The sequence below is a fragment of the Nipponia nippon genome, unplaced genomic scaffold (assembly GCF_047370975.1).
Source record: "Nipponia nippon isolate SJK-2023a ecotype South Korea unplaced genomic scaffold, ASM4737097v1 scaffold_19, whole genome shotgun sequence".
NCBI lineage: Eukaryota > Metazoa > Chordata > Aves > Pelecaniformes > Threskiornithidae > Nipponia > Nipponia nippon.
In genome coordinates, this window is record NW_028262335.1 from 6209155 (window position 1) to 6221077 (window position 11923).

The window sequence follows — 11923 nt, forward strand, 5'->3', positions numbered from 1 at the left end:
GGAAATGCTTTTACATCTCAGACGCTGCTGCTTCTGACCCAAGAAGCGTCTAAATGAGCAGTAAGTTGAAGGGCACATGCGTGTTTCCTTCCCCTCCTGTGCTTTCTCTGACCGACCATAGTTCAGGCGCATTCATGTGATCCTGGGACTGCAGCACCAGTTTGAAGCAAGCATCTGTGGCCGGGGGAGCCAGTGACCCAGCATGGGATGCTGCAGCCTGAGTGCCAGGCAGGCTGGGTCTGCAGGAGCAGGCCAGGATGAGGTGGAGCTACTGGAGACAGGCAGGAGCAGGTAGGTAGCAATTCTGGGGGCATGTGAAAAAAGCCAATCAGCACCACTCAAACAGAAGGACATTGGGTGCTTGAGCCTGAAACTCAGTGGCTGTATTTGCTTTCCAAATGACTCCTTTAAAGGAAAAGCTTTCTCTTCTTTCCTTTTTCTAGCCAGAATTTACAGCAACACCAAGTGCCAGATTTGTTTAATCTTCTAACTAGATCCTGCTTACTTCTCCTCAGTGTGTCCCCCCAGGTGCCACAGTCTTTTAAGACAGAGGGTCAGCATTTGAGAAACTGAAGGTGGAACATTCCTTCCTGCCACGGATGCAACTCTCTGTTTTGGGCAGGCAATCACAGCTAACTCCTGGGGCTCTGGCAAGCACTGCTCATGTTTTGTCAGAAATGGATGTTTTTATCAGACTGTCACATGTCAGAGACAGATCAGAGGCCTGAAAAGAAGCTCAGGAGGCCTTTAGTCCTGCTTCCACCTCTGGAGCAGCCGCAGCTCTTCCTAAATCTTGCTTGACAGACACTTGTCTAACCTGTCCTTGAAAACCTCCAGTGATGAAGGTTCTGCAATGTCCCAGGCAAGCCATCGTTTCTTCCTAATAGCTAACCTTTAATGCAGATAAGGCCATTGTCTCTATCTTAGGCACCACAGACAAAAAGAAAAAATTGTTCCCCTCCTCTTTCTAGTGGTCTTTTACATCTGTGAAGACTCTTACCGTACCACCTCAGTATTCTTTACTTTAGGCCAAGTGTTGAGCTACATTATACATTTCTTTCCATAATTTTACCATATTAGAAGAAATGCTGTAATTCCTTCCTTGTCCATTAAGGCAGGCACACTGAGAGGGCCTTCATCTCTTTTCTATGCAATGCCAGTGGAAAATTAGGAGTCTAACTGCCCTGTTGAATTTAGGACCTAGTCTCTGCGTAACGTCAGGAGACATTTAGTGGTATGTTCCCCAAAAGTTCAGGTGTGTTATTCCCTGACATGCCTGCTTTCTGATTCTGCATCTGCTGCATTTTTTTTCCTAGAATTCCCTGAGCTGTTACCAACCAATATTCCTGTTGAAAATAGCATATTCTAAAATACACCAAATTTATGCCAGAAATCCATACATTTGTCTGCTCACTAAGCATTACTCTCTCTCTCTCTCTCTTTTAAAAAATGTAACACATGTAAGTGCTTTTCTATGCCTTTCCATATTCTCTTCCATTTCAGAATGTGGTCCAACTCAGAAGGCCAGAGTGAGGCATCCCTCCATCCTAAGGACCCTGCAATCCCAGCAGAAACAGAAGTGAGTATGAGCAGGGTCATGCAAGCAAAGATTTGTATGTAGAATCAAGGAAGAAATCAGAGGCCTATTTATCTCACCCACCATGGCATTATCCTGATGCAGTATCCCATTAAAGTGCCAGAAGCTATGACATGCCCTTTGTTTTGAAAGCAAGTAATCAACAGTTATCTTTGTTTTGAGGCCCAAGGATAGGTTTTCAGCTTTTGTTCTACAAATTCACATGCAAGAAAGTTTGTCATCAAGTCGGTTTTGGATTTTTTTCCTGGACCATGCTTTATCACCATGGTTGAGAGAAGATGCGCAGAGGGAGGGGAAGTGATTTATGCAAATTCACACTTATGGTCAACATCCAAATCTCCCACTGTCTGGGCTGCAAAACCACCCCTTCTCTCTTTTAGCTAGTGTTATAAATCATTACTGTTTGGCTCTTGTTTCCATTTTTCCACCTCTATTTGTCTTACTTTACAGGATATTCCTGGTAAGATTACCCGAAGAAATGCATGGTAATGTTTGTGTGTTTCAGACAGAAGGACTGTGGGGAAGAACACGGGAGGAACTAGCGAACTTGTTAATCACACAGCCCATCAGCGGCTGGGAAGGGATGAGCATCCACTCGCTTGGGGAAATTATTTGGTCCTCCCTGGTTCTTCTGAGAAGTTATTGCATGGAGGTACTCATCCTGTTACTATAACCACTGAGTAATATGCAAGGGATAAGGTAGGGGTACATTTGGATTTCATACATCCTGTGCAAATTACTGTCAAATCCCAGGGCTTGATTAAAGCTACAATTTGTCCTGACCTTTGTTTCCAAGAGTTAATGCCAGTATGTTCAACTTTTTTCGCCAGTGCCAGTAAAAGCTGAATGGATTCTACAGCCCCTTCCTTGAGCAGCATGAATCTTTTCATTAATTCCCTGGGGAAACAAAAACATTATTTTTGTCGGAATTTTCTTGTATTCTTTTCCCCAAAGAGATAAAGACTGATTATTATAGTCGCAAATTTGTATGTGTAACAATCGAGCCCTCTCCACGGGTACTGAAGGTGACTGGTAAAAGTAATGCAGTGTGATTGCCATTACCCTGGTTTTGACCTTATTTCAACAGGAGATGTGTGAACGCTACATTGTGCTGTTCTCCTTCCACTTGATGATTCTTTCAGTGGACCGTACAAAGAAGACATTTGTTTATAAGGTAAAGCACAAGAATCCTTTTGTGTCTGTTGTATCCATGTTCGTATTCAAGATTTCCTAAATCTCTCTTTGCTCATAGCTCTAGCATGTACATCGCAAAAAGAGCACCTACCCTCGGTGCCCTGCCAAGAGGAAGGCTCAGGACTGAGCAAACATGTGCAGGTCCCATCAGCCAAGACAGAGACACTTCACGGCGTTCAGGGGACCTCTGACATGTTTTCTAGCACAGTAGCTCACAATTCGCCATTTTTCAGCTTGCTTTGAACAGGGAAGGGAGTCTGCTCCAGGGATTGAAGAGGAGTGCCAGTTTCTATTTATATACCTGCTTCTAGGATCTATAATGTTACCTCGCCTCTTATCACTTAATTTGTTTACCCAGGGAGAGGGACTGCAACTCTGTACGAGTGAGCTAAGTGAACAAGGCATCAACCAGGAGGTATCGAAAGGTGGTCATAAAAACAGACATGGTGTACCAAGGATAGACATAGCAGAACAGCTGTCTTCAGCACAGCAATGTCTCCTGATGGCTGTCTTTGGTATATGTCTGTGGATCCTAAATGTGAGAAAGAAAGAAAGCCAAACTAGGAAACTTCATAACTACAGAAAGGTCCTTGATCTGTATAACATTGGAGTCGATAAAAATCTAAGTCCCTCCATCAGTTCAGATTGGTGGTGTAAGAGGACACTGAAAAGAAGTCACAAGTTTATGAAATACAGGATCCAAAATGCGAACTAGGGCCTCTTTGTCCTGAACATGAGTGTAGTCTTCTAGCACGAGTTGGGGCATGGGGCAGGAATTAAAGAGGGGGAGGCTGCAAGGCAGATGAAATTCCATCTAGTTCATACAAAGTACTTTTCAACACCAGCCTTGGTCTATTGGCGGAGCTCACCTCTATACCTCAGAGCACCTTACGAAGGAGAACAGTCATTTTACAGGTAGGGGAACATGAATAAACCCCTGATTTCCTATGTCTTCAGACAACGAGCTGAATGTCATCCCACACAGACTTCTGTAAAGTCAAAGGTTTGAAGCATGGGAAATTCTTTAGCCTGGCTTGCAGAAAAGCATTCTGCTGGACATCAGAGGGACCTCAGTGGGACACAGAGAAGTTGTTGTTACCAACCAATTTCTAACACAATTCCCTGCCATCCCAGGGTCTCCTTCCTCTTGCTGGGATGCGTCTGAGAGAGATTGTGAGTGCAATCAGCCACACATTTGAAATTTCTGGTAAGCCTGTTCTGCAGTTCCTGAAGGGGCCTGTGATAGTCACAAAGCAGTGATACCCATGCTCTAGAGCCTTCGAGGACTGGCCTACGTGGCTAGATGATGAGAGGGGTTATGCAGCCATGCAGAGGACTACTGAGGAAGCGACATGCCTCCTCTCCCACATTCAGCCATGCTGGAGAATATGCTGTGCCTGTCTGGACCGGGCTCTCACATGCAACACAAGCCGTACTTGCACAGAGGGATGAGACCATAGCTAGACGGAAGGAATTTGGAATCTTAGTTTTTACAGGCGGACACAACTGCCGCACAGCCTTAAACCAAGAATGCCTTAGGGTTAACTAGAATTCCTCACACGCCAGGCAATATAAATTATAGGTTCCCCTTTACTCTAATTTTCTACTTAAACTAAACAGGAGGCAAATGCTGATGTCTGCATTTAGAACAAGGAAGCTACCTAACTGTCCCAGTGCCAACCCAGTATCCGCCATCAAGAACAACGCAAGACAGACACGAGCTTGTTTCATCCTGGGATACGAAAGCGGAGGGGGAATGTGGCTATAGAGATAATGAATGGCAGAGTGGAGGGGCAGCTCCCAGAATTCACCCCCTAGGCTCAAAGGCGGATCGCAACTCTCCCTCCTCAGCCCCAGGCGTTGTGTGTTTCTTTGCACAGGGTCCATGATAGAATCCAGGCTCATTTGCTGCCAGAATTCAGCTGACTTCGACATGTGGGTTCAACACCTCCAGCACCAAATCAAGATGGCAAACACTGACTGCCCAGTCAGTCCCAACAATAATATCTCTTTTCTGGTGAGTCAATGCAGAAGAGATGTAAAGGGAATGGGATGAGAACAGGAAACAGTGGCAGCTTTGACAGTGGACAGGGTTTTTCAGGGATTTTTAGAATGCAGGCTGGAAACGAACAGTAGTGTTACTTGAGGCTGCTGCTCTAGGCTACGGCAAGTAAACTTGCTACACACAAATATGCAACTGCTGCTCTATGCTCATGAGAGATTCCAGAAAAATTACTGATCGTTTTTGTTCCTGGGTCATAACTACTACACTGGTAAAAAAAAAATTAAATTTCCTCTTAGTTACAGTCACAAAATAAAGACTTTTTGATACACGCTGACTGTCGCACAAGCGACACACTGCACACTGCAACATCCACAAGGGTCACAAGATGGCAGGATTACCCTGCCACTGAACACCCATACAGCTGTGCCTTAAGGAATTCACAGACAGCAACGCAGCGAGTCCTCCCAAAGCTTTTGCCCATGTCGTGGTCCGCTCAGATTCCTGAAGGGTAAGAGTCAGTTGGAAAGCCAGCTTGTCATTCCTCCCTCCCTAGTGTTATTTACTACCAGTTCAGAACTGATAGTGGCTGTTTTCTTGTTTTAAAAACTAACAGTTTCCACTCTGCTGTCTTTGATGTCTAGCATGGTATGGACTCTAGGGCAATACTGTACCTTAGCCGTGCCTAAGAGCATGTTTGTCTTCAGTTTGGGGGGGAGAAAGTGCAACCCAGACTACCCATCCTTAAGAGCTGTGGATTTCTGGTGTTCCCTACAGTTCACATAATTGTTTGTAGCTAGTGGATACAAGCTAATTTTACAGTAGTTGGCTCAGGTGGTCCTGCTCTAAGGATTCAATATAGATTGCAGAAATCCATCCAGGACTCGGCATAGCCACACATAGCGTGAGCCCACATCGAACCCCACTCCCCTGTTAGCTGGACAGCACTGCTTTGAAGGAAAAGGAAAATATCCCCCAATAAAGGGACTTGAATGCCAAGCCCAAAGTACTTTGAACTAAGATGAAATTAGAATTCAAATCAAACCAGTGTCTCAAACAACCTCTTCTGAGGGGGAGAAGGAAAACGAGACCTTTCCCTTTTAATAGCTAAAGCTGTTTGGTTGTCTCAGCTGCTGCTCATGAAACCACAGTACACATGATTTTGTTCAAGTAGGTGGGAAACCTACAGCAAACTAGGAACTTCATCATGGGTTTCCCAATTTCCAAGCATGTATCCATGTATCCCCTTTCTTTTACCACCCTATAACCCTGAAAACCAACATACTTGTAGTTTTATTTCATTTTGCTTTGTCTCAAAAAAAAAAAAAAAAAAAAGGTGCCGTGTGATGAGCAGTGGAAGAAAAGGGAGCTGATGAGACACCTGTTGTGTAACACCATTCTGAAGTGGGAAGGAAAACCCATTCAGCATCTGGGAAGGATGCAGTATTTGACCACGGTGCAAGTGGCTACTGGCTGCATGGGGGTAACGTACAATGTATACCACTCTGACATGTGGGCGGCTTTAAGGAGACTGGAACCAGTGAAAGTTTAGGCTCATATGGAACTGATGCTTAAAGAAAAGAAAAAAAAAAAAAAGGCTAATTACGTCAAAGTTCCACAGTATTAAAGAGACAAAAGGTAATGCAGTTGTATTTCTGAAAGCTGCTTCTGACAATGTGTCCAAACAGTTGCACTCAGCTTCCAAGGGAGTAGAGCTGGGAGGGATGGTCCCCCCTTTCCAATCACACAGCAAGGTCAACATTTTCTAAACATGTCCTTGCAGATGTGTGCCTGACCTATTCTAAAAAAACCTCAGCACTTTGTGATATCCTATCAGCTCTCTAAGCAATGAATATCCAACCTGAATAAGAAATACAAAGAATAGTATCTGTGGCTGGCACGGGTGCTGCAGACAGTTGCGAGTTTTGCTGTCTTGTCATAGGCATTAAACTTCATATTCTGCCTTTGACTGAGATGCATCCACTGAGTGGAAGTTACTGAACGTTTTTGCCATCTCTAAGATGCCTCTTTTCCACAGGACTCTGAGGAAAGACTGCTGATCCTGTTTCCAGAAGATCTGCTTTTCCTCTCTGTGGATAAGGACAGAACTGCAATCACATACAAGGTAACAGAGGAAATACTGGTCAAATATGTGAAGACCTAAAAGGAGCTGGAGCTAGTGAGCACCACTGGGTGATGAAAAAGTCTGAATAGCAAGGGAAAAAGGGAGAGGCCGAAGGAAAAACACCTTTTTTCTTTTCTTCTTTGAAGGGAAAACTCCCCCTATCTGGAATCCAGGCAAAGGAGAAATCTGCTCTGCTGGGCAGGTTACAGTTTGAAATTACAGGTATGTAACTGAAAAAGAAAGATGACAGCTATGAAACACCCGAGGTTCTGTCTGAACGTAGGGGAACAGTTTTTTACTGTGAGGGTGACTGAGCACTGGGACAGGTTGCTGAAAGAGGCTGGGGAGTTTCCAACCTTGGAGATACTCAAAAGCTGTCTGGACATGGTCGTGGGCAACTGGCTCTGGGTGGCCCTGCTTGAGCAGGAGGGTTGGAGCAGGTGACCTCCAAAGGTCCCTTCCAACCTCAACCATTCTTTGATTCTAATGAGAAGCTGAGGAACACCGGTGCTCAGGCTTGCCTTGAGGATGGGTTATCTTGTGAAGTTGTCTTCCCACAAGGGACAGTCCCTGTGACTTTCCTTGCTATAGGCTAATAAACTGCGTGTCATGGCAAACTTTGCACACTTTTCCGTCACCAAACTGTTCCCTGCTAATGTCTTGCAGGAAGCCTGACAGACCCAATCCTTATCACCTGTTCCACAGCAGAAGATTATGAAAAATGCCTCTTCTACCTACAGAAGGTATTTTTCAGAGAACTTTACTGCAGCAACATCTCTTTTCAAGCCTGGGATTTTCCCAGCCATAGAGTCATCTAAGATCTATCATCCTCCCAACTTTTATTCTCCTTTTCCACAAAAGACTCACCTGAGTAGGGAGTTGTCTTCAAGCCTATCTTTCTCCTGATAAGGCTCATCCATTTGGCCAGTAAAATATCAGTGGGTATTTAAAAACAGAAAAACACTCCATCAGCAGGGGTTGAATTTGGGTCCTCTAAGGCAAAACACCTACCTACTCTAGGAGTGAAAGACTGATACCTAAGCACTTAACTTGCACTGATTTAAATGGAAATTACATAGTGAAATAAGCAGAACTACTGAGGGGAGGACGCAGGCCATTGGCCTCTATTTCATGAAGCTAGAGACACTTTATGTCACACTACCCATGATTGCACTACCAGCTTATGACTTGGTTCCCTGGAAGTTATACCCATGTAAACAGGAGTTAGTTCCAAGTAGGTCCTTCAAAATAGGACCTTATCTAGGTCCTAGTTTTCGGCCTCAATAATTTTTTGTTGGCCAGCACATATAGCACACCCTGCACAGTGGATAACCCTATGTCAGCTCAGAGGAGAGAAAAGTGAATCAGGAGCCCAAGTTTTAAAAGCAGAAGAGATCTTGGGCTGTGAGTATTTATTACTCAGTATGGCTATTCTATAGTTGAGCATGGCAACATTTATCTAGTGAGTAAATTCTTGGCAGAGTTAGGATATTCATGTGCTGAAAATATCTTCCAGCCAGAGAAAATCCTTGATCCTCTGACTCTCCAGCCACCACCAATCGTCCCTAAGAAATCCCGGCAACATCAGCTGGACATTAGCATGCAACGACAAGAAGGAGATACGTTGAATACGATCCCAACAGAAATTGAAGAAGCTGCAAGAATGAGTTAGAATAGACTGGAAATTGGAAACCAAGCTTCTTTCAGACGGAGACGTGAATAAGGGTCTGCAAACGAACTGTTCTGCACTGGAGGCTGTTTTGAATGGGCCATTGCAATCAATGTAGCATCTTGTGATTCTGACCTCAGCTGTACATATGCCTCAAGGAGAAATCTTTTTCAATTTTCTTACTATATTTATTGCCTGATTCTTATCAGAAAAAGAAACATTGTAAATTACTGTGTAAATATTACTAATAAAACCCATTTACCTGAGCCTAAACCATGCGTAGAAAGCAGCATTCAGGTAACTGTTGGTTTGGAGGGCCATTGCCTTCCTTTGAAATGGCAAGCATAGTCCAGCTCTTGATGATGATGAACAGCCCCTTTTCTATAGCTTTTCTTCCCTGTCCAAATCAAGAAGAAATGTTAATCCTGGAAGTTTTCGCAAACCAAAAACTGTTTCCGCAAACACTCATTGCTGTCTTCTACCCTCTAAGAAGAATAACCCAAAAACTTCCAGGTTGAATAAAATCCATTCGTTTTTACGATTTCAGAATATTTCATTTGGATTTTGAACACCTTAAGAATTTTTTGCCACTCTCTATATATGCAGCACTGAAAAGGAAGCATTGCTACAAACCAAAACAAGCAAGCATTTAATTTCAAACAGATCTCAGTTACCTGTAGGTTAATCATCCAGGCTGCATCTGTGGTACAGTTGCAAAGTCACCTGAACAAGCTTTGTGTGGTCCCATGGTCCCTCATCTATCCCAATTTTTTCCTTTATGCAGCCTACATTGGTCACATGTAAATCAAGAAAACAGACAGCTGCGTGTACTGCAAAAAAAATATTTCAACAATTTTAGAAGAAAAAACATATCTAACAAAGGTATGCCCGCAAGCACCATAAATGTTGAGTCTCTTTTCCTGAGGCTTTCAAGAACTGAACACCTCTGCCAGGTTGGGCTGAAACTAGGCAATACATTGAAAAGTTATTTGGAAAACCAGGTGTGTAATCAGACAATTGCTTAATTTCCCTTTCCTTGGGAAAGGAGACAAAAAGAATTAAGGACAGGAAGTCCCGTGAAAATATTGTTTTGCCTTTTTCAGTTTCAAAACACTAATAATTTGTAGGAAACATGAGCAGATGTGGTAGCATAACGAAACACTGTCTGCACATATCCTTAGTTGCCTTCTGTTTGAGCAAAACCTCTAGGATGAGAAAAGCTGTTTCTATACCTCAAGCATTTCTCTTATCCTGTTACCCTTTCACTCTCTTTTGCAGCTGAAAGATGAAGAAATCCCCAGAGCTCACTGGGGCCCCAAACACCCGTGATCACTATTTCTGTATGTAAGTGAATGACTATATAAAAGGGTATCACCTTATTCTCCTAACTGCTACCCTGCATTTCCTAAAACTGTGTGGGAAGGTCTTTATCTGATTCTGCACAGCAAGCCACTTCTAAGCATCAAACGTTATTTTAAACAAAGTTTAATACTTTGTCTTAGCAGTGTGAAGTTTCTTAAACATTTACACAGAGAAAATCCTGAAGAACTGTAGATCCAGAAAATTTTTTTTTACTAACTTTTTGGAGAAGGTGCACAAAAACAAAGATAGAAAGGTAACTCCTCTCCTCTACTAGGTGCCATTTCCCTGCCCTGAAATTTTGCCATCATACCTTTTTCATTTTAGAATTCGAGAATACAGATCCAGATTAGAAGCACAAAACACTAAAAGGTAACACTGGATCTGGCATCAGTGAAAACAGTATACATTACTCAGGAAATAATATACATACATTACTCAGAGAAAAGCTGCTGAATTTGGTTCTACTTCAGAGCTAGGTCACTGGAAGATCCCAGAACTCAAAGCAATCCGATGTTTCCCTGCTGAAGGCCGGTTTCAGCTCTCACTATGCCAGCCACTTCCCCTTTTCCAGGGGCAGGCAAGGGAGCCTCAGGCACAGGTAAGTGTTGTCAGCTTCTAAGAAATCACAAAACATGATATATTAGTAGCTTCTTAAAATGTCAGTGGTGTTCCTTTCTAAGTATTATTAAAGCACACGTGCTAAAAGAGCTGGCTCTTAAGATGGTGAAAGATTTTGCTGACCAAGTCTGAGACACCGAACACCCCCGGCAGCTTGTGAGGCTGTCTCAAATAGAACGGAAAGCAGAATGAAAAGGCACGCTTTTCAGCATGCAGGAGGCTTCTTCCACCTCTGTTGTACAGACAGAATTGTTCCAGAAATTTCTTAGTTAAGTGCTATCTGTTTTTCAGAGTCCTCACTCATACGTAGGCTGCAGCAGGCCACATCTGTGTGCAACACTATTTTTATCTACCATTTCCTCAACAAACAAAGGTAAGAGCAGCGGCCGCCCAGCACAGGCTAACAGCCGGGCGAACCCTGTGAAAAGCTATCACGGTTGTCCGCAGAGCCTTCCGAGTCTGGGAGCAGGCAGCCTGCCTCCGGGGAGCAGAATGGGTGCAGAGAGGTTACTCAGCCTCACAGCCAGCCAGCCACCACCACCAAATCCAACCCCAAGACACTCCCTGAGAGGCACTTCTCTTACAGCCAAAGCCGGGCACCGCCAGCAGAGCTCCACATCACCAGCTACCCCAGTGCCGGGGCTGAGCAGCATGACCCAAGGGGCCGGCAGCCTCCGCTGGGCTGCGACACCCAGCCCGCTCCTGCCGTGGGGGAGAGGCGCAGCCCTCGGAGCAGCAGCCACCTCCGTCCTCAGCTGCTTGGCGGCTGCAGCAGCAGCGGAGGCACAAACCCAGCTCCTGTCCCCGGCTCGGATGCCCAGCCGTGGCCATAACGGGGTGATCCACATCCTGACCTCTTGGATGGATTCAAGTGTGCAAAGTCAGGGACAGCATTAAGATTGCTGGTGAGGGCAAACAGTCCCCAGACTGGTACGACAAAATACACATCTCAGACTGACTTCCACTAAACGGCAACAAGTCTTTACGCATCACTGGCAGCTCAAGAACTTCTTTTACAATTAGATTCCTCAGCTCAGAGGACGACTCAAAGACAAGCTTAAGATAAGTGCTGGACAGCTCCTAATAAAACAAGGACTAAGTGCTACCAACTGTCCCACAAAAAATTGATTTTTTTTTTTCTTAAACATGAAATACACTTTTTAAGGTTCACCTATATATAGCGTAAAACTTCTTATGTCCCCAGGTAAGCCATAACTTGATGTTGTCATTTTGGAGCTTGCATGTTTGCTTTTTTGTTAGCACTGCCAAGGAACTTTTTTTTGGTTTTTTTAAATCTCACCATATATCATATTTTAATTATTTACTCATGACAATGATGTCAATGAAACATTGTAT

At 44.0% G+C, this 11923-nt stretch overlaps 1 protein-coding gene and 1 long non-coding RNA gene across 4 annotated transcripts in view; one reads left to right on the forward strand and one right to left on the reverse strand.

Annotated features, from left to right (window-relative positions):
• LOC148056024 (uncharacterized) overlaps positions 1 to 11816 on the reverse strand; it is a 52890-nt gene extending 41074 nt beyond the window's left edge. The window contains exons 1-3 of the long non-coding RNA XR_015704369.1: positions 10380 to 11816; positions 9262 to 9417; positions 8850 to 8984 (exon numbers count right to left, since the gene is read on the reverse strand). This is a non-coding gene — a long non-coding RNA (uncharacterized LOC148056024). The remainder of the gene's footprint in view (positions 1 to 8849; positions 8985 to 9261; positions 9418 to 10379) is intronic.
• On the forward strand, positions 54 to 8964 carry LOC148056025 (putative pleckstrin homology domain-containing family N member 1). Of its 3 annotated transcripts, XM_087755648.1 has the most exons (11): positions 54 to 291; positions 1504 to 1579; positions 2103 to 2249; positions 2685 to 2771; positions 3926 to 3998; positions 4672 to 4808; positions 6130 to 6276; positions 6832 to 6918; positions 7065 to 7140; positions 7585 to 7661; positions 8435 to 8963. In XM_087755648.1, exons 1-11 carry the CDS (start codon positions 203 to 205, stop codon positions 8588 to 8590), a joined length of 1152 nt encoding a protein of 383 aa, XP_087611774.1. In that variant the 5' UTR covers positions 54 to 202; the 3' UTR covers positions 8591 to 8963. The 3 variants fall into 3 exon arrangements, with proteins under 3 accessions (XP_087611774.1, XP_087611775.1, XP_087611776.1); XM_087755649.1 differs by lacking the exon at positions 6130 to 6276 and having other exon boundaries at positions 8435 to 8964; XM_087755650.1 differs by lacking the exon at positions 7585 to 7661 and having other exon boundaries at positions 8435 to 8583.
• Positions 11817 to 11923: the final 107 nt, after the last annotated feature.

What these genes read in the sequence shown, in the direction of transcription:
- LOC148056025 (XM_087755648.1), top strand. Translation starts at nt 203, where the DNA reads ATGGGATGCTGCAGCCTGAGTGCCAGGCAGGCTGGGTCTGCAGGAGCA. An exon ending in CTGGAGACAGGCAGGAGCAG is followed by an intron (nt 292 to 1,503) that starts GTAGGTAGCAAT and finishes CTTCCATTTCAG; the next exon opens with AATGTGGTCCAACTCAGAAG. An exon ending in TGAGAAGTTATTGCATGGAG is followed by an intron (nt 2,250 to 2,684) that starts GTACTCATCCTG and finishes TTATTTCAACAG; the next exon opens with GAGATGTGTGAACGCTACAT.